General features: G+C 41.4%; 1 protein-coding gene across 8 annotated transcripts in view; it reads right to left on the reverse strand.

Moving 5' to 3' along the window:
* Positions 1-855: 855 nt before the first annotated feature.
* Positions 856-26569, reverse strand: part of DAB2 (DAB adaptor protein 2) — a 42983-nt gene continuing 17269 nt past the window's right edge. For 3 of the 8 annotated variants that reach the window (XM_007065727.4, XM_043546775.1, XM_043546776.1), the window contains 14 exons: positions 22884-23071; positions 18959-19098; positions 17780-17878; positions 17124-17255; positions 14024-14107; positions 13468-13494; positions 13113-13157; positions 12791-12853; positions 10778-11413; positions 9377-9533; positions 5573-6208; positions 4956-5065; positions 4050-4120; positions 856-2604 (listed from right to left, as the gene is read on the reverse strand). In XM_007065727.4, the coding sequence (XP_007065789.1) occupies positions 4055-4120; positions 4956-5065; positions 5573-6208; positions 9377-9533; positions 10778-11413; positions 12791-12853; positions 13113-13157; positions 13468-13494; positions 14024-14107; positions 17124-17255; positions 17780-17878; positions 18959-19098; positions 22884-22977 (2289 nt within the window). In that variant the 5' untranslated portion in view covers positions 22978-23071 and the 3' untranslated portion in view covers positions 856-2604; positions 4050-4054. The remainder of the gene's footprint in view (positions 2605-4049; positions 4121-4955; positions 5066-5572; positions 6209-9376; positions 9534-10777; positions 11414-12790; positions 12854-13112; positions 13158-13467; positions 13495-14023; positions 14108-17123; positions 17256-17779; positions 17879-18958; positions 19099-22883; positions 23072-26569) is intronic. The other 5 variants (XM_027828056.3, XM_043546778.1, XM_043546779.1 and 2 more) reach the window with 3 other exon arrangements.

Here is a 26569-nt window from a genome sequence, read left to right on the forward strand (position 1 = left end):
ATTTGTCTAACAGAACTTTGACTGTTGACCAGCTGTGTATTTGTTACTTTAACAGGAAAAAGTCCCATTTATGGGAATAGCCTGAATGTAAGCCATTGGACTGCTAGTATTAGACACAGGAGTGGAATGTGTTCACTATTTAGAGTGGTTTCACATCCAAGTATTTTATGTACTTGGACACCTGACAAAAACAAGGTAGAGTTTAGCCCAAGGCTAGGAGCAGATAAAAAGGGACACAGAAAAGACAAATAACCAATTACTTACCCTCCATCAGCTCATTCTACCATGGATGAAAATAAAAGGTTCCTTGCAAAACCCTTCCATCTTCTATGTAGTTGAATCATCCTGTTAGGAAGGCTATCCTAACCTTTCCTACAAAGGCTGAAGTGCCATTGCTATGCCTGAAGCATCTTTAGGTTAAGGTAGTGAGAGGGATCATTCTAAGTCGAGCAGTTGCTGTGGTACAGGGCTGATGAATCAGTGCTCACTCTCCAATACCATCTGTATCTCTTACTGAAGTTCTACAGTTATGGAGGAAAAACTGGTCCAAAAATGGCTACTTGAAATTCTGAAGTATATAAAAATAGAAGAAAACTGCTCTCAAATTAAACTCCTCTGAAAAGCCACTAAACAGAAAGTATTCTAACTGGAAAGCATAGAAAATGCGATGATTCCTTTGATGAAGTCTATCAGTTTGGCTAGAAACAGCCATAAAATTGGAAGTTCTAAATAGTGATAAACTCCTAGGATGTTCAGTTCTTGCTCCAGAAGAAACAGAAAATATGCCGCATGGCTTGTTAGTATGCCTTGGCGTACTGCTCCTTCAGGAAACAGGCAACCGGCACTCATTTGATATAAAGAGCTGCATCTTTTTAATGTCATTAGAAAACTTTACTAGTTGTGTGACTACAGTTTATATAATAGTAACATCCATAAGTTTCTACATTTCCAGTTTGAGACAAGTACTTATAAATTCATAACTTTTAATTGCATTGTAGGAAAGTGCACAAGAGAAAGGTTATATACAGAACAAGTTGCATGACTGGCTGAATTTGTCACTAAAGTTGCCTTCAAGTTGATTTTCCAGAAGTAATTCTCTGTTTAGCATTTGTTTCGGTATCCAATTCAACATTAAAGACAAGATAGTATTTCAAGTTTACACTTATAAATGGTTGAGTAAGAAACTAACCACCAACAGAATGGCAAGAGCTGATTAGGCCTGTGTCCAAAAAGCAAAGTAACCTTAACAGTTTAGTTTATAAGTGACTGATTTAGATACAAGTCAGTTAGTACAGAGGTTCACAAAGGAAGGCACAACTTCCTTTGAGAGGTGGATAGCTACCTCAAATTGTATGAGGTGCATCAAAATTCACAAAATACTAAGGCATCAGGTGAAATCAAGATCAATACAAAAGATTGCCATCTGCCCTTCCAACACATACTGGAACTGGCTTACACCATGTCTGTGACAAAACAAGTGATTTGAGTTCAGATTATGGACATTCACCGAAGTTTAGCAAGTGATTCAACAAGAAACCCATCTGCCAAGCTTTCTTGCTTGAAGAAAGAAAAATCGAGCACCCTATTTGATTTCCCCCCGACCCACAACCCTTAGCAGATTTAAAAACACAGGGCATTAGACACAAGTTGAAGTTTAGCTGAGGTGTTTCAGCTTTAGGTCCAAGGTCAGATTCCAGAACATTAGCTTAGACAATTTGTCAGTTAGAAACAATGTTGATGGAGTTTGTTCTCTATAGCCACTGCTTTTCCAGATTCTGCAGCTATGTTGTAGTTAAGGGACTAATTACAATCAGATGGAGGGCATTTTGCCATTTTCAATATGAGTTAGCAAGCACTGGATTTTTCTTGTCTTCTTTGGTTTTTTGTTTTCCCACTATTTAGAAATCAGAAGGAAAGCCATAAGTTATCACCAGTTGCACAGTCATCATAAATACAAGACAAACTATTGTACATTGAAAAGTGGAGGTTTAAGAAAAGCTTTAAATGGCTGCCATTTTGCAGTGAGACAGCCATCAGTGGAATCCAGATGTGTGAAAAAAAGAAGCTTGTCACTTCACACAGTGTTGTGGATTTAGAATCTTGCAAATTCTGCATCCACAATTCCCTTTCCCTATGTGGAGGAGAATGCATAGTTTCTTCCTCAAAGTGGGTGCTCAACTCCTTATTACAACCATTACAGTAAGTGCTGCAAGAATTAAGTGTAGGGGACCATGTTTAAAAACACCACAGTAAGACTGGGAAGTCAGTGTTTCCACAAGACTTACATATGCAGTTCTTAATCAGAAGAAACTGAAGGGGTTACAGAAAAAAATTCACATTCACCAACTTGAACCTGGGCCTCCAGCATGAAAGTCTGGATATTTTCCTTGGCTTCATCTTGAATTATGTTAACAGCAGGTTCTCTTTGAGGGCTCATGTTTCAGTCCACACAGAGTTTTTAGATCACAGCAGACAGACATTAACAACAATCAGAATAGGCATCAAGGATGAAGGCAGACAATGAAAAATAAGACTAGTAGAAAATGGTGACAAGGAGGGGTTGTCTTGTTATTCCATTTGTCCTTTGCTGGTTACACCTGGTTTCTGGCAAAGAGAGAAAGTGGTTAGGAATTGTGATAAAAACACTTCACCCACTCACTGCATAAAACTGCTAGTAGAGATGTTGCCAAAAAAGCCAAACAAAAAAAACAGAGCAAAAAAGGTGTGTCTCTCAATTCTCCACACCCTAATATTCTATACAATATTTTTCTGGTAAGCCTTTAGAGATTCTAGTCTACACTTAAATCTTCAGCAAGAAGCTGGTAACCTTAACTACTAGGACCTCCAGTAAAATGTGGAAATATTAGTTATGGTAATACTGTCTGCTCATTGTAAGGTTGAGACAATTGAGCAGGGGGAAGATTTGTTTAACTTGTAGGATCTAAGTGTAGCCTTTTATGCAGAGTTCTGCTGAGTGCATTTGTTGCATTAGAAATGGTTATCCACCCAAAGTCTGGAAGAGCTGACTAATTTCTAAGTAATCCTGCCTATTGTAGTTTAAGTGCAGAGTTTTTCCTAAAGTGGAGCCCATTTTCAACTTTGTGCACCTTGCAGAAGGGACTAAGTCAACTTTCTGCTTGTCAAATCTTATTGGCCGTAATGAAAACATTCCTTTTCCAATGCATGAAGTTGCATTTTAACCTTTACTACAGGAAACAGTGAAATCAAATAAGTTAGAGAACAAAAACAGTTTTAGTTACTTCAGCAGCAATTATACTGTCATATTAGGATTTCTCAGTCTGCTGTGACACCTAGAGAATCAATATATTTCATATGATGAGTCAGTTACTTTTCACTGTGGTTCAGGCTGCCCGTATCAGCATTAAATCCTGCTTCCATATTTGACCCAGATGTATACATGCCAACTACCATTCTGCTACAAAGAAAAAGCTGGAAATAAAGGGATTATACTAGAGAGCATAGCTAAACTGATCTCAGGAGAGGGGTATTCTCATCTTAAAAAGTAGTAGCTGGTTTTATGTCACCTGACATCTGATCCTGGAAACAAAATTAAAGGCATACCACATGTAGTGAATCCCTGTTCTATAATTTGGTACTGAAAGCTACCCTGCAGCAATTATGGGCATGGACATTAACCAATGTGGGTGGGTAATCTTGGACTCAGATTCTATAAGCTTGTAGGAGAAGAGATAGCTCTTCTACTGCATGCAGTTAGTGAATTCAGACTGAGGCCACCTATTTCTTCCAGTTTAGAAATTAGGGTCAGTGATTTGCATTGCTCCAAGTTTAAACATACTTGCTTTTAAAGAGACGTTAAGTGTCTTGGTCTCCTCCCTTCCCCAGCCACTGGGCAAGCTAATAATTTTGCTAGTCAATTGTATTAGCCACAATGCCAGACTCTTCAGCACAGACCACCTTCCCATGTCAGTCACATGGGGAAAGTGGTCAGTAGACTAGCTTTCCAATTCTTTATGGAGAAACCACCAAAGACATACTGAGAAACATGTGAATTACACAGAGCCACTTACCAAAGTTATGCAAATGGATTTCCAAAAGGATCACCAAATAGATCAGAAGATGGTGATGGCTGAGATGCAGTCTAAAATAGAAGATTGTTTATAAACAATGGGCTACTAAACTGGTGAACTCTGCACACCATGAAAGGTGGGAGGGAGGGAGAGATGTTGGGCAAGTGGTTTTAAACAACCCACATTTCAGGCATTCTGGAAAGATTTACAGTGGAAGTATTAAACAGTTGGCTAAATGAACAATAAATGTATATTTTTAGGGCTGGGTTAGAATTAAAGTCTATTTAACTTGACTCATACTTATCTATACAAAGACCATGTGTATTTAATATTCATATGGGATTCAGCCAATAAATTTAGTTTTTAGACTAAAATGAAAAAAAAAAAATCAGCATTTTGGAGAAGTTCCAGAGTTTCCATAAAGGGCTTCAAGTCTCATGTTCCAAATCCAGAATGTGGTTAGGCTACTTCCTTCCCTGTAGGATACCCAGGATGGAGGCCTCCATTCTTTGGCCAAAACAGAGAAGCTACACATTTCATGCTCCTTACCCCCTACCCTGCAGAGAGGGGAAGGCCTAAACTAGTTGGAAAGAATTGTGGCTTTGTCAATATGGCTGACAAAGCACAACTGCCTCATACCACAAAACTAAAGGCACCTTCACCCTGGGAGTTAGTAATGCTATTCAGAATTTGGCTTAGGTTCACAAGTAGTATTTTCTCCCTTCCCCCTGAATGCGAATTTGAAGTCAAACATGGGAATACATGGAATTTGCTGACCCTGCTAGGGAATTGTTTTGTCACCAAATGGGAAGTGCCCCACCAGTGGACAAACCCCTACAGATTTGTGCGGTGTTGACAGGAGACTTCAGAGAACTACTGGGTAGGTAAACAGCGCTTAGTACTTACAGAGGGTTGTGAGGAGGTGCTGAAAGGATCTGTTTGAAAGGGGTTTTCAAACAGGGCATCAGGCTTGGAAGCTGGCAGAGTGCTTTGTCTGGGAGCAGGCTTTGGTGGTTCTATGCGAAAGAGAGTTTAAACAAGTTACTTTCCTTGAGGAAAGAGCTCAGATCTAGGCAGGCCTTGATTTCTGAATGAATATATGGTAGGATTTCCTCCAGAACCTGAAGGATTAGTTGAGTGTAATTTTCTAGAAGATAGATTCTAGCTAGAATCTAACTTTGTGCAGAGCTTCTACTTATGAGGAGTCACCTTAGTTATTTCTAAAAAAAGATGCCAATTAGCTTAAATAATTCAAACTAGAAAGTTTCTAGTTTTGAAAGTGAGTGGTTTAGTGAATATATATATATGAATGCTAGAGGGCAGTATTGGGCAGCAATAAATAAAGTATAGTCTGAGGGTCATCCTTAAATATAGACTAGCAACAGAAAGTATCTTGACAAGAGAAGATGCTAGCCTAGCCATCTAAAGGCACTTAATGTTTAAAATTAGCTTCCTTGCAAGGGAAGGTCTTGGTTTATTCTTCCCCCTATGGCTTGATGAAGCATTAAGAAAAGGGAATTTACCACTGATTTTAGTAGACAATTGATTAGCTGCCAAGTCATTGTGATCAGCGTGGTCTTGAAGAATGCCCACTTTGCTATTAAAGTAACTAGTGAAAGCTCCAGAAGCACCAAGACGACTTTGCTGCTGTTCTCCCCTCCTTGCTGGTACTGCAGGTGGCTTTGTCAGCTGGAAGTCTTTAAACATTTCTTTTACATCCTTTTTCTCTTTATCCCCAAGTGGGTCTAATGCAGTGAAGGCATCACTTTCCTTCTTAGATGGCTCCTTTGGAGGTGCAGTTCTGGGTGGTGGCTGAGGAGGGCTAGTTGCTGAGACAGAAGACAACATAGCAGGGGGCTGTGTAGTAGATGGAAACATGCTGGTCTGGAAAGGATTTCCAATGGCGGCTGGTTGTGCCCAAGGAGTAGGAGAGACATGTGCTGGCTGACCCCAGAGACCAGGAGATTGAGATGGTGATGGGGCTCCAAAGGATGCAGGCTGACCCCACCCTGAGACTGCTTGAGGGGCACTGAAGGCAAGTGGTTGAGTAAAGCCTGTAGGCTGAGCACCCATAATGGATCCAGGAAATACTGATGTGGTAGGATTGAAAACTGAGGACTGTTGACTCCATGGTGTTGGAGATGTTCCTGGCAAGCCACCTACGAAAGATTATATGCAAGACTTGTAAATAGGGTATAGTGAGGCATCTCTGTAGGCGTACTGTATGAATACTTGTGCTCCTTACTTGAGTTTTTCACAGTACAAATCTATGCATCAGCAAGACGTTAGACTTCAATGCCTGTGAAGCTTCCTTCACAAGAGCTCTGTAGCACAAAGGCTTGTCTTTCACCACTGAAGCTGGTCCAATAAAAGCTATTACATCACCCTATTAAGTGGATAAAGTACTTAGACAAGCCATTTTAATTTGGGGGCTCTAAAAACCTTGTTCTTAGATATTTGATTTTATTCTGTCAGAAAGTGTTGAGGGTCTGCTCCAGACCACCACTGATATACTGCATGTTAAACCAAGAAATACAAAATGCCCTTTGTTTGAAACTCTCCTGGTGACGTGCTGTATAGGCATATTACACTGAATACATCTGTATGATACAGATTCCTACTTGCTAGCAAGATTTATTCTTGACATGGAGCTAGTCAGGGTTAACTGACATCAAAGACAAAAACTAAACAAGTTTCCTTCATTGGGTCATGCTGACCTGAACCTGGCTGAGTGCAGAAGGTTTGTATAGGCTACATTGTGATTGGGTCTGATGCCTCCCTTGAGGTAGGCAAGCTCTTCCTAAGGTGACTAGTGTGCTGCTAGTCCCATTTGCAAAAACAAAAAAAAGTTATTCTAAACTCAGTTTTAATGATAGCTTAAGGAGACAGGTTTGTTAGTGACTCAAGGTCTTACTCTAGCTTTAAGCCCATTGTTAGAAGGCAGATTTCAGTGCAAGATTGAGGCCATTGCCTCTTGCAGGGAAAGAGCCTAGAACTCTATATTCTCAGCAGTGTGAGAGAGTGCGCGAGTTACCTATGCATTCCATTACTACTCACTCTGAAAATGAAGGTTTATTAAATGCTGAATGTAAATATCTTCAGCCATTTCAGTCCTTCCTCTGCATCCTATTATGTGCAGGAGCAGCTTGCCTCACCATCACCACATTTAACTCCCCTAGCTCCCTCTGCCCCAAGTCACCTAGTTTAAGCCTCATTGGTTAGTAAGCCGAATGGATCTCTTCCAGAGATCCAAGGCTCTACGCATCAGAATCTTCTGCTCCTGCTCTTACCTTAAGTGGCATGTTTCCCTATAGCTGCCTGACCCCAACCCAGTCTGAATTTTATTGCCTTCCTCCCTTAAGTCATTTGGAGAGCAGCCCTCAAAGCTGAGGACATTGATCTGCTGACTAAGATGCAACGAGGTTACATGTTGCTTTTGTATGCAATACTTTAAGATACTGCATGTTAGAGAGTTAGTGGCACTGCATTGACTGTTCAGCCAGCTACATACATTCATATATAGCCCCAGGGCTGTCTCTGGGGTACCGTTGCCTAGCTAATATTTTCAAGCAAAAATTTGGCATGAAAAAGTCTCCAGATTTTTAAAACTGGGTTCCCTCTCAGCCCAAGCCTTACATCCCTGTGACTTGTGATCCATTTGAGCTGGTCTGTGATTATATGAATATTCCACTTAATCTTTGAAATAATAATATTAGTAGCAATGGATTCTAAGGTGCCAGAGTGACACTAATTGAATTTAGCTAGTTGCATATTAGCCTTGTGAGTGAAAAGAAACTAACATTTCTGTTCAACTCTACCTTGTATGGACATGGGGGAGCCACACACATTTACTGTGTATTTTCTCAGATTTTAGAGAGGTTAGATTTGCTTCTCCAATGCAAGTAGGATTGCAAGGATCATTAACATTTTGCTCTCCTGAATCTGGTTTAGAGTCCAGTGTTCAGAATCAAAGAACTCTGCTTTCCACTCCTACATACTCTCTGCAGGAGACAATAACTTGGTTGGGTGCCTAACTCAGATCCATAGTCTTAGTTTGGTTGTGCATCAGTTGTCATGGACAGAAGCCAAAACTGTAAAGTTCAGTTCATATCCACACCCCTCCCCCCCGTGAAGATTCTGTATTCAGTTATTCACATAAAGGCCTTCACAGGGCATTGAGCCAAGATACTGGACATAGGATAACAGTGAATTTGAGGGTCCAACTATATTCAGTCTACTTAAATATGGACTTAATATATTTAAGGTATGGAGTTATAGCTGTCCCAATTATCTATACAGCAAGGACAACTATGAAAGTTTGGGCTAGTTCTCAGCACTGCTGGATTTTGGTAGAGTTATTAAACTTATAGTGCTGAAAGCACAACTCTGAGTTAGTGTATTAGAAATCTAAAGAAACACATGTAACAGTAATGGAATAAAGATGCCAGCTGTAGACAAAGTCTGCCAGCAGTTGCTCTGGCTGTCAGATAAGTATGGACTTACAGAGCTCCACAATCCAATACATGTACAGTTTAACACAAGAAACACTCCATGTTTTAGAAGTGGTAGTCAACTGGGTAGGGCACCAGGCTGGGCAGGAGACCTGGGTCTATCCTTGATTTGACAATGACCTGTTGTGACCTTGGGCAAGTCACTTCAACTCTGCAGGCATTTAACTTTGAATGCCTTGCACAAAGTCCCCCAGTCTGCTAGTCATTACAATTTGTATTGCAGTAGCATGTCTTTTCTTAGGGTATGTCCACACTGCAGGTGGGAATGTGCTTCCCAGTGAAGGTAGACAGACACATGCTTGAGCTAATGTGCTAAAAATATTGTATCCACAGAGGCATGCTCCCAGCTGCTGTGTAGACTGGTCACTGGTAATTTTTCTAGCTGTGATTAGAAAAGCAACTTTTGCCAATACACTGGACTGGAGATTCAATATGTCAGTCTCCAGACTGCTCTCTTCCTGTACTATTTTAACATTTGGTAGCAAGTTTACATTTACTGGTATCTTGTGGTGTATGTGAAGAGTTTTTATCATGCAACATAGTCTGTTCACACCACAAGCTAAAAAGAGCAAGCACTCAGTTAAGTACACAGAGGGTGGAGTATATAAGTGTCAATGAAATATGTTCTAATGAGATGCTGTCAGGCTGAGGAAGAAAGTAGAGAAAATGCAACATGAGAGGCCAGAAGGGAAAGGGAACTCCAGCACACTCTTGTCAAGAGAACATTTAAATTTAAGTCTGACTTACTAAAAGTAAGAGACCATAAGTTGAAGTAGCCAATAAGGTTGATTTGTCACCTTAAAGTAATGAACTAACCTAGACCAGCCAGAGGTCCTATAGTAGGACTGGTTTGGAAGAGGTCCAGCGGGTTGGTTTGCACCAGTGCAGGTTGTGCTGCAGGAGAAGTCAGGCCTGGGGCCTCTGTAGCAGTAGATGCAAAGAGGTCCGAGCCAAACAAATCATTAGCTGCAGTCTGGAAACAAGGTAGGGAGGGGAGAAGAGAAAAGACAGTTTTACTGGGATACACAGTTACCAAAAGGATACCAATTCCAGTTTCTGGGCCTTGTTTTCAGGAAAGTTCTGATACTACCAAGACAGGCAAAGTCCTGTATCTGCTACTAAGCAAGCTAGAGCTCTCAGATAAAAACTATTTTGGTTCTGGAACCAGGAGACATGGGATCCAGGTTTTACACTAAAGGACTGGTAGGCTGCAAAGTTTGAGTTCTAATCTTAGACTAGACTAGACTAGACACCTCCACAGCTGACTTTAGACAGAGGAAGCATTTAAATGGGTGTGTTTTAGAATACCATGCATATAATGAAGTCATTTACTTATGCTAAGAATAGAAGACTATCCTGGCTTGAACACTATTTAAATATTGTCCATTGGTTGTGTGCTTCAGGTACATTGTTCTTGGAGGTAAGCACTGGCAAGATAAGTTAAGTCATACTGGACTTACTGCAGTATGTGAACAGTGAGTAAAATTGTAGCTTTGATACAACACACCCCCTTAATTCTGTTGCAGCATAATTGATAGATGGAGTTGCACTATTTGAGATTTCAGGGTTCTAAAGGCTTTCACATCATATAGCCAAAAAGTTATGTGAAATAACCTCACATTAGAAGTACCCTTATGGCAGTTTTAGTCATCTACAAATAGGTAGAATAAGAACTTCTTATATAGACCAATCAGAAGGCACTATGAAAGATTGCCTTGAGCTTGCTGCAGAGTTCAGTGTTCTCTAAAGTCTTCTAGAATAAATATGTACTGTATGGACTTAAGAAAACGTAAAGGTATTCTTTTGACTATTGTCTGCTGGAGGGTGAATGAATTTACTGCCGAGTTTCGGAATTGTACATTGTTCTGACAGGCACCTTTTTGACAGTTGATTTATTTAAATACTAAATACATTTACAAGTACTACATACATTTCAGATCAAAATACTTACCAGAGTTAGTGAAGTATGGCAGCATTGAAAAGAAAAAAGTGCATATTTAGTGATAACCATTATGAATGTACACATGAAATCAGAAAACATGGATTGCAGAGGGAACATGGTGGGTGGAATAGAATTGAAGAAAAAAAAGTTGTGTTGTAGAGTAGCAGGAATAGTTTAGCCAGTATCACCATATTTTGGTAAGAAAAAGGAAAGCTTCCTTCACCCAGCCCATCTAACAGCATGCATGTCACCATTAAATATTTGAAGATGTTCACCTGAACAGTCCTCCTTCCTCTTCCTGGCTTGGTACTTTGTGGAGGTGGGCTAATTGTTATGGAGTCATGTGACATGAGCTGGACATTGCTGTCAGAGTCCAGCTTTACTCCATTTTGCAGAGATAATCCTTTGGAAGGGCTTTCCGCAAATAGATTTGATGAGGATTTGGTCAGAAAACCATTCTGTTCTCTTTCTGGTACCCCATTTTGGGTCCTTGCTGCTAGCTGCTTTGGCTTACTCTCAAGAAGCCACGGGCTTGTCTGTATTTCCTGTTTGCCAGTTCTATTAGAAATCTGATCAAACTCTTTACCAAAGTAGTCAATATCACCATTTACCGCACCATTACCCAAGAAGCTCAGACTTTCCTTCTTCTGAAGTGAAGATTTTAAAGAATCAAATGAAGGTTGTGCAGATTGGTCTGGTTGTGTGAAAGGATCATCACTGAAAGGATCTGGATTGGGAATGGGAAAGAAGCTGAGACTGGTAGTGAGAGAACTTTCAGGCAAGAAAGGGGTCTGTGACTTTGGTCGTGGAAGAGAGGAAGTGATGCCATTCAAGAAGGGACTCTCTTTTACAGAAGTCTGATTGTTCTCGATTTCAGAGTTTAGATCCACTAACAGGATATCTTTACTCTCCTATTAGTTTGGAAAGAAAAAAGTAAAGTTAGTTGAAGACTGAAAAAGATGCAAGCCATGTAATGTGTTCAATCTTTACTGTGCAGAAAATAAAAAAACCCGAACATCTAACACTTCATGTTCATTACCAGGAAGTCTGGTGATCAATTTTGTTTTAGAATTAGCAAAAAGCTTGACAGGCTTAGGAGCCAGGTATATACATATATATATATACACACACACACCCTCTAACTTTGCCCTTGTGATTTTACACTTTCACTACAACAGCCCTCTGATGCTATTGGAATAAGAGGGCTCCCATCCGGATAGCTGCTTTCATAGCACTTACAGGGCAGTGCTTAGTCTGTCCTGAAGACATAAGTGTTTGAGCCATGCACAGCTTAAGTTCAAACCCTGCAGATCTCCTCTCCACAAGTCAGTAAGTTATAGCCATTTACAGTTTGCTTTATAGGGACTCTCATAACAAACTTAAAATATGAAGGCACTGCTAAGGCAGTGTATTGACTCCAGAAGATATGAAACTCAAGTGTAGTATTTATGCAGCTCAGTAGCAGTCTGCCTACACAGTGCCATTTTTGTTGTTAGACTATGCTTGCAGGAGTGATAGGAGGGCACCTTAAGGGAGGCACCAGCCACTCTGAATCAGTAGGGTATTTGCAATGTAACTTACATCGCAGTATGCCATTAACACTGTAGGTTGTGCTTGAGTAAGCTTAGCAGAGTTTATATTGGCAGTGTTCTTTAATTTCACAAGTCAGTAATAAGTGAGGCCTGTGGATTATGAAGTCATTGTGGGTGAGAGGGCAGTACAGCAAGTTTGAAGAGCCCCACCTCTCCTGTAGAGGAGCAGCATCGGACAGATTCAAGAGGCCATAGAGCCTATTCTGGGCAAGGGACCTGAGATTTGTTCAATTCTTTTGCCAGCATCTTAAGTGTAGCACTTGAAAGTCATTGCATAGATAAAAAGTTATAAAATGCCACGTTTAGTATGAATACCATAAAAAAGGTGTTGAAAATTGTGTGTGGTACTGCAAGTCTGCCTGCCATTTATAGCTACGGAACTTCAGTAGCTGATATCACTAGAGGCAAACAGACATGGATGAAGATGGTTATGCAATGATAGAGGGAACAAACTACTGCCACAATGGAGATTTTATAATAGAAACAGGCTTCCTATGAGATCTAACGTAAGAGGATGAAGTTTGAATTTTTACTCCTTCCAGTTAGTGGCAAAGCTACTTTTGCAGCAGTTGTCTTTATTTCTAGTTGTGAGGTTAGCTGCAACATCAGGTCAATCTGAAGTCTCACCTTGAGTAATGTGTGTCACAAAATAGACTAGCAAGCAACTATTGTACTGGAAGAAAGGTCTTTACTTACTGTAGGACTGTTCAGGTCAGGAGGAGTGGACATATCGCCAAACAAATCCATCTGGTCAACACCCTTTAAAAAAGTTAATTTGGAAGAGGTTCATATTCTGTGTAAGGCAATGATTTCACCACACTGATGTAAGCTTTTAAGACCAGCAGAGTACAAACATATTAAGTCAAAGTCTAAGATATTCCACTTTTAACCCAAGGAGGTAGTTTACTATAGTGAGACAAATTGTTTCATACATGTGCACCCTTAGAAACTGTTAAGATCTGCTATGTAGTTTAAGGAAGCTACATACAGTACTCAAGTGAGCATCGTGTCAACATACCAGTTTTAGTTTGTCAACTTGATCAGTCAATGCATCACTACCATTCTGGAAGTGAAAAATAAAGACAATGTTAGTGCTAAGACAAGTTTGAAATAAGCATCTTATTCTAGTGATTATTCAGGTTTACTGATTTATGAAGTGCCATAGAGGGAGAGGATGGACTAGGTCTAGGCTGTTAGTGCTGTGAAGAGGTAAGACCCTTTGTATTGCTCTATAGTACTAGTTGCACGTTCTGAGGTTGTTGCTTCCAACTGTACTTGCTAGGTAGACAGTATATGAAGGAGAAGGCAACAGAGTTAGAATCTTGCTTGTTCAGAGTGCATGTATTACTCAGATTGAAAGAGTAAAGTTTTACCTCAACTGTCTTATTGGCTTCTTCATTCTAAGATTGAAAAAAATATATAGTATACATTAGCATCTGGCCATTACTTGATTGGCAGAAGGTCAGATTCCTTTCTGTAAAGAACTCTACAGCTTTTGAAACTGTTAGACTGCTCTGGTAGTAAAGCAAATGCTGCCAAAAGCTAAGGACAAATTATAAATGTTGACATGAAACATCTAACATAAAACTAACACTCAAGTGCTAGCCTCTCCAACCTAGTTTGCACATTTACTGATCTAGTCAAATAGAGTTTTATTTATAACCAGAGAATCTTGGATCACTATGCATCCTAACTACTTGTATGTGTATTTAAATTTAATCTTTTGACATGTATGCAATAGTCCTATGCACAAAGCTAGTAGTGCTTCAGTGCTAGTACAAGTTATATAGCAGTCAGTTTAGCTACTGGGCAATACTGGAGTTGAAATATGGTAAGCAACTACCTTTGTGTTCAGCATTATCAGAATAACTATTTGCCAACAGAGTCTGCCTACCTAAAGGATCTCCTACTAACACAGAAGTTACTTGCCTTTTTCTTATCCTCTTCTTCCTTTTTCTTGATGTTATAAATTACTTGGAAGAGGTCCTTAAGATCAACTACTAGAGGTTCAGCCTGAAAGGGAAAGTTTTATACTTTAGGTTTCTGCAGAGAAGGTTTTCCAGTTGGTGGCTTGCCCTTATTTATGAACTGTATTAGCCGAGTTAGTAGTCGCCTATAGGAATGGTATCAATTTCCAGGCTAACTGCTTTATCATGAAGCTTACTGAAAGGTGTTTGAATACACTGAAACCAAGTCTCACTTGCCATTACCTCCCCTTTGGTCAAACCCTTTTATTAAATGCAATAGTAAGCAAAAAGAAAAGGAGGACTTTGTCTCTAAGGTGCCACAAGTCCTCCTTTTCTTTTTGCTAACACAGACTAACACGGCTGCTCCTCTGAAACCTGCAATAGTACGGGAAGCCAAGAGACTGAGAACAGTAAGACAAGATGTAATGAAGAGAACTTCACCTTTAGTGTACAAACAGGAAGCAGCACTTCTGTGCTTAATCCAAGGGCAATGGTGCCTGACCTGTATCTCTTGCAAACTGTCCAGAGTAAGAACTGTGCCTTCCTTGGTACAGTGCTAGGAATATGTACACCTTGTTTTCAGCAAAAGGACGATGTGCTAATGCAGGCTTTTTATTGAGAGGCTGATAATTGTGGGAAAAGGTATCCCTTTCTCAGGCACTTACTGCTGCACCCAGCTTTTGCCAGCTGATCCATTTTTGATGTCCTCCCCGTTTTCTACCAGAGGCTAGAGTAGAACTGGCTGGTCCATGCTCAGTTTTAGGATTTGAGCTGTTTTCCCTCTACATGCTCCTCCCTTCTTGAGGACTTTCCAATTTTGTTCATTTAGAATTTGCTGGCTGCATAAGTCTACCTGGAACAGATGATGCCCTTTTGCCCTCAGTTCATGGGTAAAAGACTAAAGGAGCAGGCTTGCTAGGTTTTGCTTTGTTCATTTTAGCTAGAAAGTCTCCTTAAAGGGGTTGCAGGAAAGGTGATTCTAAAGCCATTTGTTCCTCCAAGCTGCGCCGCCCCCCCCCCCCCATTGCTCTCCACATCAAGACTTCAGACAGTGTTCAGGAGATAAAGTGTTGCATTTAAGGCTAAACTATATTGTTCAGAGAATCACAAAATCCCTGTAGAAAGAACATTAAGGCCTGATCTTCACCTATAAGTTAAGTTGACCTAGCTAAATCTCAGGGTCATGAAAAATTTGTGCTATAAAAACCATGTAGTTTGGTCAGCCTAACCCCTGCGGCAGATGCAGCTAGATGGAAGCAAGTTTGTCAGCCAATGAATTGCCTCCCATGTAGATAATCTACCTCTGTGAAAGGTTTTTCCCATTGGTTTAGGACAGGTCTATACTACAGCAGCAGAGCCCCAGTTGTACCACTATAGTGTGGCCATAGCTTCACATGCTAAGTCAAACCCTCAAAGTTAAGAAATGTCAGAATTAGGGTTGCCTCTGAAACCTTAAGGTATATGCAGAAGGCTGCTAAGTGATAGAGAGTCTTGATTACATTGTATGGTATCTGTGCTGCTGCCACACATGACCCTGGGAAGGTCTGACTCTTGTTCCTTCTACACGTAGGTTAGGAAGCTTCCTGCACACTGCCTGGGGCATAAGGGTGGGTAGGGGATGAAGAGCAGAGATACAGGCACCTGAATGGAGAGCCTGGACTCAGTCTATAGCAGCTCAGAACTACAGTTGCAGAAAAGTCTGAGAATGGCCAGTGTGCACAGAATCTTTGGGGAGTACTTGCACAAGCTCAGATAAGCTCTTAAAAAAAAAACAAACACCAACCACCCTGTTAAATGTGGCCAATTTTGTTCAGATTTTCAGAGATGGCAAAAAGGCTACTCCCTGCCAAATTTCGAGTCCTTGCTCCTAAGGTCACCAGAATTTAAGGACAGAATAGATTTCTTCCCATCCATTCCTCTCCTCCCCTGCCTTGTTCTTGGCAGCTGAGGAACAGCATGGGCTGAAGTTTTCCCAAAACTCAGCCTTAGACACCCAGGATGTACAGTTTCAAGTTATAAGGAACTGAAAATGGCCTTATAATGGGTAGCGCTGGGAAACTTTAGCCAGTGTTACCAGCTGCACCTATAAAACAAGAGTCAGTGATTAAGCCAACATTTAAGCAGGCATTAGCAAACGCTCCAAGGATCCATTTAAGCAGGCATTTGCTCCAAGGATCCTGAGACAGTAGGTGGAGAGCCCAGACAAGCCATCACTCTTGACAATTGCATAAGCCTTCCAAAAGGATACTCTGTTTCTGGGAAAGTTCACACCAGGTCCTATCACCTGTTTGTTCCAGCTTTTTTTTTTTGGTTGGGGGGGTGGAAGAGAGGAGAAAAAGCAGTTCTAATCAGTGCCCCATGAGCCAGACATGAAACTTTGAGAAGCTGGAGATATGGCTTGTCATTAGTAGCAGTTGTGTTAGACAGGAACAGCAAAGTCAGAACTAGTCAAACTTGCAGGATTAACATATCCACAAGTCTGCACTTGAGCTCAGACACTGCCATTTGTGCTGGCCTTTTAACAATTCTTTATTCCCACTTTTAAGAGTGCAGACCAGAGCTCCTGGCCATGAATACAAAATTTATTGGTGTGCACATGTTTAAGTTGCTCTCCATTGAGAGGAGAGGGGCTCCTTTGGCCAGCTGCAGAACTTTGCATGCTAAAATGCAAGAAATAACCCAGTGTTCCTAGTGCCGAAAGCAAGCTCCGGCCACTTCAGTAACTTACATCTCCGTGGTGGGTTAAACACCATGTCATGCTGCAGTGAGAAATTCTTAAATCAGCAAGACATGGAATGTTATTCCTCAGCTGATACTCTCCATTGTAAGGAGTTACTCCATTTCTATTTTGAGAGACAGCCTGTTGAATAGGCTTCTTGTTTCTTCAAACTGGTCTTTAAAAGCTGAGTCAGCTCTGTTTGGAGTGGTCTATGGGCTTCATAAAACAGTTTGGGATAGGATTGATTTATTGAGATGTAGAAAAGCATAAGTAACATACCCAAAAGTTGGCCTGCAGGTCACACAGGATGACCTTAATGCCCAACAGATTCCTTAATTCATACCTGTTGTGCTGTTTTTATGGCAAAAAACTGATGCTGTCCTTCTCCTCCGCAAACATATCCAAATGCACGGTTGTCAGTGACATCCCGAGCAATAAAGGAGATTTTGTTCACTGGATGCTCATGTTCTATGACCTAGAATTGAAAGCAATTAGTTCCAGTCTTTTGAAAGAGTGACAAAACCACGGTTTGGTGCAGAACAGAACTAGAGTACACAGAGAAAACTATGGGATGGCAGTGACTTTCTTCAAGTGCTTATGTACAATAAAGACCTAAGTGAGCTCAGATTATCAAATCTGTAAAAAGTGGACAGGGCAATATCCAAGGGGTTTGCAAGCATTAAGGTTTGGCATGCTCTGTATCCCTAGAAACATGACAGAATGGTGCCAGGCTATTAGTGCCTAAAGAGGTCAGACAGGATCCAACTCCCTCCCTCTCCCTCCAAAGGAGGGGAAAAAAAAAATATCAAGTAGATACAGATTAGCTCCTACTTTCCCCATAGAAGAGAGTCCTCACAGAGGTGTTCTACATGGTAGAAAAAAAACTTTCCTGGTCTTTAAATTTTAGGTGAAGCAGTTGCTAAGTTAGTTTCTTCTCTTCTCCAGTGACCACAGCTGCAGTCTTAATGGTCATGCACAAAGCCAGTTTTGAATTCTTACCCCAGTTTTCTCATCAATTATCTTGATACCAGAAAGGGAGATGTTCACCCAGATCTTCTGTTTGTGCTGTCCCTGGGAGCGGGCAGCTACTGCCATTCCCTAAATGAACAGGAGTGTTATTAGTATGAGATTTATGCAATTCAAACTCGCTGAGTACCAATGTTGTCAGCTTGAGTCAAATTTGTTCCCAGATATTCAAAGCATAAAAGTTGTGTTTCAGTTTAGATCTGTGTAACCTATAGACCTCAGTGAAGCTGCAAATCAGCTGAATTTGGCCACCTGTCTACACCAGAGATTAAGTTTTATTATGCACCCATGTTAGTAGACAAAATGCTGGAGTTTTAGGTTCTCAAGATTGTTCCCCCACCTGCACTAGTTTAAGCTTGGAAGAGGTTTAAAGCAGACTTAATTTATATAGCTCCTTTTGACAGAGGTGCTATCGGGGCAATCTCTTTACTAGGCCAAGTCCCTTCCTGGTTTAGAGGAAACAGGTGACTGAAATCAGTTGCCTATCCATACTGCCCAACAAGAGTGACCAAGTTATTAGTACTTGAGAGGCGGGTATGAGCCCAGAGGCATGTAAATCTGAACATGCTTAATGTTGCTGACTTGTAGTTCACTCTGCTTTGCCTGCATTATTCTCCAGACTTTGTTGCTATAGGTCATAAGACTAAGGTTTTATTGAGCATTTTTGAATTGCTAGAAGAACATGCATCCACTACTACCGTAACTAAAATAAATGCATGTTTTTACTAATCCAATTTGGAGTTTTCACAACTGCTATGGAAATTCTCCCTGCCACCTTCACTCCCTTCCAGGGAGTTTAAATTCTCCAAGTTTGGGATTTGATTTTGGCTCACCAACCTGCATCTGAACTGGAAGATGCTAAGAGCTATATGGATTACAAAATATTTGCAGAGCAATTTTCAGATTAAACAGTTGCTCATTGTAGTTTTGGGCTGCTTCCTTCCCTTCATTAGCTCTGCTAATCTTTTGATTGGAGTGGCACCTTTCCTCCAGCTAGGATTTGTGCACCTGAATCACACTGAAGTGTGGTCATTGCTTGATGTTACTTTTGATATGCAGTGGGAGTTGTGGCATGGTGTGCATTTGACCACTATATCCTGCCTACTGAATAGCATGCATGTCTGCTTAAAAAGGTCAAGTTCAGGCCTTTACCTTCAGCTTCATCATTGAATCCTGGCTCATTTTGTCTCCTCTTGCTTCTGGAACATCATCAATGCCAATCAGCTTGGCTTTGTATCTTACACCATCCCCTTTGAATCTGGCCAAAAGAAATTCATCTGTTTTCTCCGATCCTGAAAGATAGATCAGAAGCTTTTAAATGATGGTGTTCAGAGCTTAAGTGTCTAGTCTCTGAGGAGAGTGCTTTGTCATTCATTTTCTAATCCATTCTAGTCTGCTGCTAACATACATTTACATGAGCCATATGTTTTAATATTGCTTTAAAGATATAGGCTAACTGGGAGTCTCCAATACTCTTGTACTGTTGGGTCCCATTGTTTATTAGATGGTGATTTAGAATTGTGGGGAAGCAATAGGAGACCTCAGTTTAAGGCTAGTTATATTGATTCTCTAACCTAAGTTACTTCTGCCCATCAAGTGCAGTTTTAGTCTTCTGAAGGTAAACAAGGTTATACTACAGACTTTCTAGATGAGGGTCGACAGCCTTTCAGAAGTGGTATGCAGTCTTAGTTTATTCACTCGAATTTAAGGTTGCGTGCCAGTAATAAGAATCCATATGATCCATGCTGAGCTGCGCCTCCTCTTGGCCCTGTCTGCAACCCTCACTGCCCCAGGCCACAGTAGAGCCCTGGGCAGAGGGCCACAGTAGAGGCCCCCAGACTGGTGGCCAGGACCTGGGCCTGGCAGCAGGTTGAGGTGGCTGGCAGCTGAAATGCAGGCTGGCATTGGGCCAGCAGCTGGTACCCCAGGCCAGCAGTGGAGCCCTGGGTCCTGGAGCTGGCAGACAGAACCCTGGCTGGCAGAGGGCTGGTGGATGGAATCCCAGGCCAGCAGCAGAGCCCCTGGGACTGGTGGCCAGGACCCAGGCAGTGAGTGCCACTGGAAAAGCTTGTGTGCTGCCTTTTGCATGCATGCCATAGGTTGCCTACCCCTGTTCTAGATCTTGAAATAGGCATATTACCTTAGGTCAGGGGTGAAAGTGACCTGGTACAGGTGGGTATGGGCCTGTATGCAGCCCATGCTTTAACATCCCTGTCCCTTTTGCCTCCCTTGGTGACAGCCCTGCTGGTAGGGTCTGTACTGGCAGGGCTGCTGATGGGGAGGTGTGGGGCAAGCAAAGTTAAAGTGTTGCTGTGGCAAAGGACCCTCTGTAAGTGCTGCTGTGGCAGCGCTTCCATGTCTTGGTGGCCCTGCTGGTATGGGTCCTACTGGCAGGGCTGCCCATGGGGGAGGCAAAAGGGGCACTGAGGCAGCACTTTAGTGTTATTGCCTCCCCAGGCTGCCAATGAGAGGGGCCAAAGGGCAGCTGCCCTGAGGCTGGCAATTTAAGAGGGCCTGGGGCTCCTGCTACTGCAGCAGTGGCTGGAGCCCCAGGCCCTTTTAAATTGCTGCTGGAGCCCTGGATGGTGGGGGCCAGGCAGTGCAGATGGGCTGGCTGGGGGAGGCTGACCTCCAGCCCTGCCCCTTCTGCAGGAGGCCCTGCCCCTTCCAGAGCTGGCCCCTGTACTGGTAAGAATTTATTACTTTCACCCCTGCCTTAGGTCTTGGCATCTATTAAGTCAAAGTGACAAGGCAAGAGTTCCCCCTCTCCCTCTACTAAACAGGTAGAGTATCACTGGTTCTGGAGCAGAAATCCTGTTTGATAGCAAGCACTGACACTGCATAAAAATCTCTTGGTCTATCATCAATTAGATTACTTTTCCATTCTACAGTGAGAATGTTCATACATTAACTTTTAGTGACAAGAAATGTTGTGTACAAGATTTATGGATCATATTTCAAGTGATTAATAAAGGTATCCAGAAACAGACTTCAGTCCTGCTAGAGTTCATAGATAGCACAATTTTGTTGTGCTTTAGACTATGAAAATCAAGTATTTGGACACTACTATAAACAAAGGCTAATGTTTGATTCTGGCTGCTTAAAGGTAATCTACTAGCAGGTATTAGCACCTCTGAAATGCAGAGGTAAGTGTTATGCACCAAGAAAAAACCAAAAACCAAAACGCAAACACCACACCAAAACAGGTTTGGCCACTCTGTATGTGGAATGGTGTGTGTAGAATGGTGTGCAGACATGAATTTGACTCCACCATCCAGATTACCAGAATCTGAACTGGAGAAGGTTTCTAGTTCTAAATTAGAAGTTTGATTTTTAAACACTGTTCTGGAACAGTGAGCTATTCCTTTGAAGACAGCTGCAGGTTTAGGAATAACTGATATTCATTTAAGATCTTGCAGTTACTCAAGTTGCTTCCTCCCTGCCACCTTAGAATTATTTTAGGTTTTATGGACTCTAAAAAGTTAGGGGAGAGTATCAGTGCAGTATTTAAGGTTTGTTAGAATCTCTTGCACTGCCATGAGAGTTGAGTAGAGTGTGAACACATTCAACTCTGACAGGTCCTTTTATAGGATCCAGTAGTGATCATTTGGTCAAGCTATTGTGTGTATATAACCCAATCTCCTAATCTACCCTACCTGTGCATGCTGGAATATAGATTGGGCATTTGTCAAGCCTAATGAAACTATACTGCTCTATCAGCAGCATTTGATGTTCGAATCATATCTTCAGCTATGTTCTGGACTTGTTATTTCTGCAAGTCAGCCATCTCCAGTAATGCAGTTTTATTCCATTGTACTACTTTGTGTTGGCTCCTTCACCTAGAGGAAGGTCCCATGACTCATCCTCTAACCAACTCTTTGCATAAGGGACAAGACCAAACAGCTTTTCCAGTTTTCTAACTTTCATACTTACCTGATTAAGATAGTTATCCATGAGAAAGTGGAAGCTGTTTAAACCAATATTTTGGAGGAACATTAAAAGTGTGTAATTAAAAGTGGTACAAGCAGTCAAGAGGTTCACTGGCACCTGGATGACACAGAATAGTGAAGGAGGACCTTAGATCTATGCTAGGCTGATGTAAGGGAGTGGTAATAAGCCAGAACTCTAACCATGTTATAATCTGAGGAAGTGTAAACTTGCATCTACAGGGTGCCAGACCATGGACTGTCGTAGCAGGTTGAGTCAGTCAGTGCTGTAGACCAAATTACTGACAGACCCCTAAAGGAACTGCCAGTGGAGTTAAGTAAGGCAAAATTGGTGCTGTGGCTTGGGTGTATGCTTGCTTAATGCAAGACCTTTCTTTGCCCCCATAACACAGATGCTCTCCACTGTTACCTAGAGGCGGTGGTGCATGTGACCAGTATGTATGTGAACAGAGATTCTATTCCGAACTAGCAAGAGTTAGCAATAAACTTCTGAGACAGTCAATTCTAGGGATCAGTTTTCAGATATCTGTTGGTCTCAACTCCTATAAAAACCCCACACACCACTTTGGTCATTCAGAGTGTTCTGTAGTTGGGAGCACACTATTTAAAAACCCTTGCAGGTGAAAGTGCAGAGGATTTAAATCTGTTGCTGAGTCAGCTTCCTAGAACTGAGGCTATCTAGCTGATCATGACTTAAGCTTTTGGGATTTGGCAGAAGTTTTGTAGGCAATGGGGTTTAAGTCTGGTATTAAATGCAGTAGTCTTTTCAGAAGGAAAGGGTTATGGGCAAGTGTCAATAGCTTCTGGGAGATTAAGCCATCAGTGGCAATGGTTAGATGCTCAGCACTATGGAAGTGAACCACTTAGCACCATTAAGGATTCAGACATCTTTTCTGAACATCTTGGCTAGTATTTATTACCTACTCTGCTCCGCCCCCCCCAAACAAACAAACACAAAAACAGACCAGCCAGTCCCTTGAGGGGTTATGCTAAAGTTCTGGACATGCATTCAGAGCAGTTGCTATTTGAAAGCATGCCCTCAAGTGATATTTTGAAGAGCTATTAGAGGGGCAATAAGAAAGTCACAGGCTGCATGAGGTAACTTAGTATTGGAGAGATGAATTGCTTACCCTTCTTTTTTTCCTTCTTTGATGCAGGAGCTTTTGGTGCTGCCTGCTGCTCAGGCTGGTTGTTGATATTAGTGGTTTCTACTTCGTTAGACATTGTGAGATGGAGGCCAGCCTCAGCTCCAGAAGGGGATACTTGCTGTGTTGCTGGATGTCCAAACAGTGATCAACAGGTCGGCATAATACTTCGCCTTCAGGAAGGAGATGAACTACTTTAGTTAAACTGCCAATATTCCATTCAGTTATTTAAAATGTCACCATATTAAGACTATTAAAAGTGTACATGCCATAGCCCCACTATATAGAAGCCAGTAAAGAAGTTAGATTTCACATGAGGAGTTGTTCTAGCTGCAGGCCTTCCAGGAAAGACATTTTAATGTATCCCATTAAGGGACACAGATATTCACATTATATGTTAGTAGCCTAAGTGCTTAGTTACAGGACATGGATCAAGATCTAGCCACTATTTGCTTGGTGTACCAAGGAGGTCAAGATGTCAATTTCATACAGTTGCCTTCCTGAGCTGTTTTGGCTTTATCTGCTATACAGATGTTGGTTTCTAGTCTGGCTAGACTGCCATTTTGATCAATTTCACTTGGACTAACTATTGCTTAATAAGTGAGCATTTTGCAATTGCACAATAGTGAGGGGAACAGGAAAGCTACTGGTAAGTGCTTCAGATTCCACACAGGTGAATAAGTGTAGCACTTGCAGTTTTGGGAACAAGTTATTTGTGGCCTGAAGTTGATGGTATTCTCTCCTTGCTGAGATTTAAGCTTACCCACTTTCTCTCCTCCTCCCTAAGATTAATGCTCTAAATACCTGTTTTTCTGCATGGATTTGTCCTTCTGGAGGATTCAAACTCTTATCTGGACAAACCAATAATGCAATAGACTAGATAGAGATCTGTCAAGATCTTAGGTATGACATGTAGGGACTGATTCAGTGCAGAAATGGTCCATATTCTCTCCATTTCAGAGCCTCTCATGCCATCTGATGCCTGTTCACTAATGCAGAAATGCCAGACAAGTATTGTTTTCTCAAGGGGATTATACAAGCAGGCCCATAATTTGTGGTCCTGTGCTAGTTGGGCCAACAAGAATGTTTTTAAGAATGTGATGTTGTGGGCAGAGGCATCATTTGGCCAGAGTGTAAAGGGTATGTGCCCTTCCTGTAGATCACCTCAGAGTATCCCTGGTCCTGGAATGGCTTTTTGCCCATCCACCCAGCAAAAGTTCAGTAGGGGAGTCCTGTGCAGCAGGCAGTTCTACAAGTTTCATTTTGTTTAGTTTAATTATTCTCAAGGGTAGTTCTGCTTCACAGATATGAGCAAGCTGAAAGACTATTGTAGTATTTCCTACTAAACCCCATGTGTTTACAGACAAAGTAATCAAAGTTACCTAGGCAATCATTTGTGCACCACTAGAAGGTGACAATTATTCAGAAATTATTATGTTCCTTACATCTAGTAGTCTTACAGCCTAAAGATCCCTGGTTCTCAAAATTCAATCCAAGTAAAGCCAGGATGTTTTACAGTAGCATCCCCGTCAAACAGTCTCCAAGGGTGTTTGAACAATTTGTATAGTGTGGGTGCCGAGAGTCATTGAACCAAACTGTAAACCCTGTATATGATGGAAACCACTTCAAGCCAGGGGATGAGGCAGCACCCCCAGTTCTACCTGTCTCATTTGATTAAGCCATGAAGTAATTACAGAGGATCTTCAAACTCTGCAGTCCTGATCAGGCTCTAAATGTTTTCCTAATTTAGTTTGAAAGACATAGAAAGTAACTGTTTAGTAACAATGTATTTTAGCATCTAAGTTCAGGGGTAGTCAATAGGTGTCCTGCGGGCCAAATCTAGACCACCAGAGGCTTTTGAACAGACCCCCCCCAAAAAAATCTTAAGTTTCCTCTGGAGTCTGGACCTTGACTATACCTTGCCCAAGAAATTTGGACCTTGACAAAAAAAATTTGACTGCCTGTGCTAGATCTGGAAATACTAGATCAGGGTAAAGCATCAGATAAACACAACTAGTACTTTAACTGGCAAAACTGGATTTCAAAATATGCAAGACATCCACAATGAGACAGTATTTAAAGAATTTATTAAAGAAAAAGTCAGCCATCTGAAGGAAGCTGAAGCAGTCAGGAAATAGAAATCAGCTTCCAGGGGAAAATAAAGCAGAGACTTAAAAGTAAGTGTCTAGAGCCAATTTAGAAAGCTACATTGTCACACTGATTACATTAGATGACAAATGTTACAATTACAAGCCAATATGCCTTAGCATCAGGTTTCCTTATGAAAAAAAGTGTAAAAGGTTCTGTGTGAGTCATTAATTTTTAGTTTGGTTTTCCCTATAGCACTGAAGAGGAGCTACACCAACTCCAATGCCTTCCCTATCACAGAAGGCAAATCAAGACTAGCTTAATAAAAATTAAAGTCCTATGAATAATCTGATAGCTGTTGACATTGGACTTTCAGTGCAGATGGGGTGGGATGAATATGTAGCTCTTTGGTTTCTATTTCTTGAATGTCAAATGGTAGAAAATTCAGTCTTAATTGTGAAATTCCTAAAGTGAAGTCATTCAAGTGGCTCTTTGGTATAGGTTGCCTGTAGCCAATAAGGGTCTCTCCTCTACATACTGGCAGTCTTGGGAAATATACATGTTCAGGATTTCCTATTACTGCCCTCAGATACAGCTGTTCTGCTGGGTAATATTGCAACATCTTCTGGGAAAGTAGTAGATTTTCTCTAGTTATCTAGAGAAGTGGAAGCTGCAGTGTTGGTTGTAGTATTGCACTAAAACCAAGGCTATCGAAAGACTGGAGCAAAATTATCCATAGACCAGATTGGAAGAGAATTTCCATGAAGAGCTGCTGTTGCCTTCCTTGCTCTAGTCAAAAGGCTAGTCAGTGTTTGGGCCATCCTCCTCCACCTGATTAAGTCAGTCCCTGAAGAGGGGCAGCCAATAAAGCATCTCTTGCATAGGCGCACTCAAACCAGTTACTGGAGATCAGGAAGTGAGGCTGGAAACTAAAAATCTCATCTGCCTTCACTGAAGAGGCAGAGTCAGTGATAGCTGCTAATGGTGTCTGACTCTGCACTCTCAGAAAGCTGACCAAGGCAGAAGTCTTATGTAGTCTGCTCCTGAGATGACTTCTTGTGGGAAAATGGCAGCTGTCAGCAAAAAATTCCAGAAGTATCCAGTTTTGAGTCTAGAAAATTTAGTTTGTTACAGTACAAAAAGAAATTCTGGTTCAGAGCTTTGACACCCCCAAAAGCAACATGAAGTTCTGCTGCTTATTAGTCTTGCACTTAGAGTCATCAGCTGTTGAAGTTTCTACACAAATTTGTGTAGAAAGTTCAACTGCAATTAAGGGAGGACCCAGAATGCTTCCAATAAGCAGCCTGGAACAACAAAGTGAACATGTTCCAAAGTGATCAAGCCATAGAAGAGACCAGGAGTCCTAAATCTAGTATTAATACCCATGTGTTTAGTCATGACTAGGCAAGACATTTATATCTGTAGTGAGCAAGATTTTGGACTGCTCAGGAGTTTTAAACATTTATGCTGGATGTTACCCCGAGGGGCGGGCGGGGGAGAGAGGAGAGAATATCTTGGAACCAACACTGCTGGGCTTTTGGTTTGCAAGAGATTTTCCTTAGCTAGAATATTAATTGGATGGT

Source organism: Chelonia mydas, chromosome 5 (assembly GCF_015237465.2).
Source record: "Chelonia mydas isolate rCheMyd1 chromosome 5, rCheMyd1.pri.v2, whole genome shotgun sequence".
NCBI lineage: Eukaryota > Metazoa > Chordata > Testudines > Cheloniidae > Chelonia > Chelonia mydas.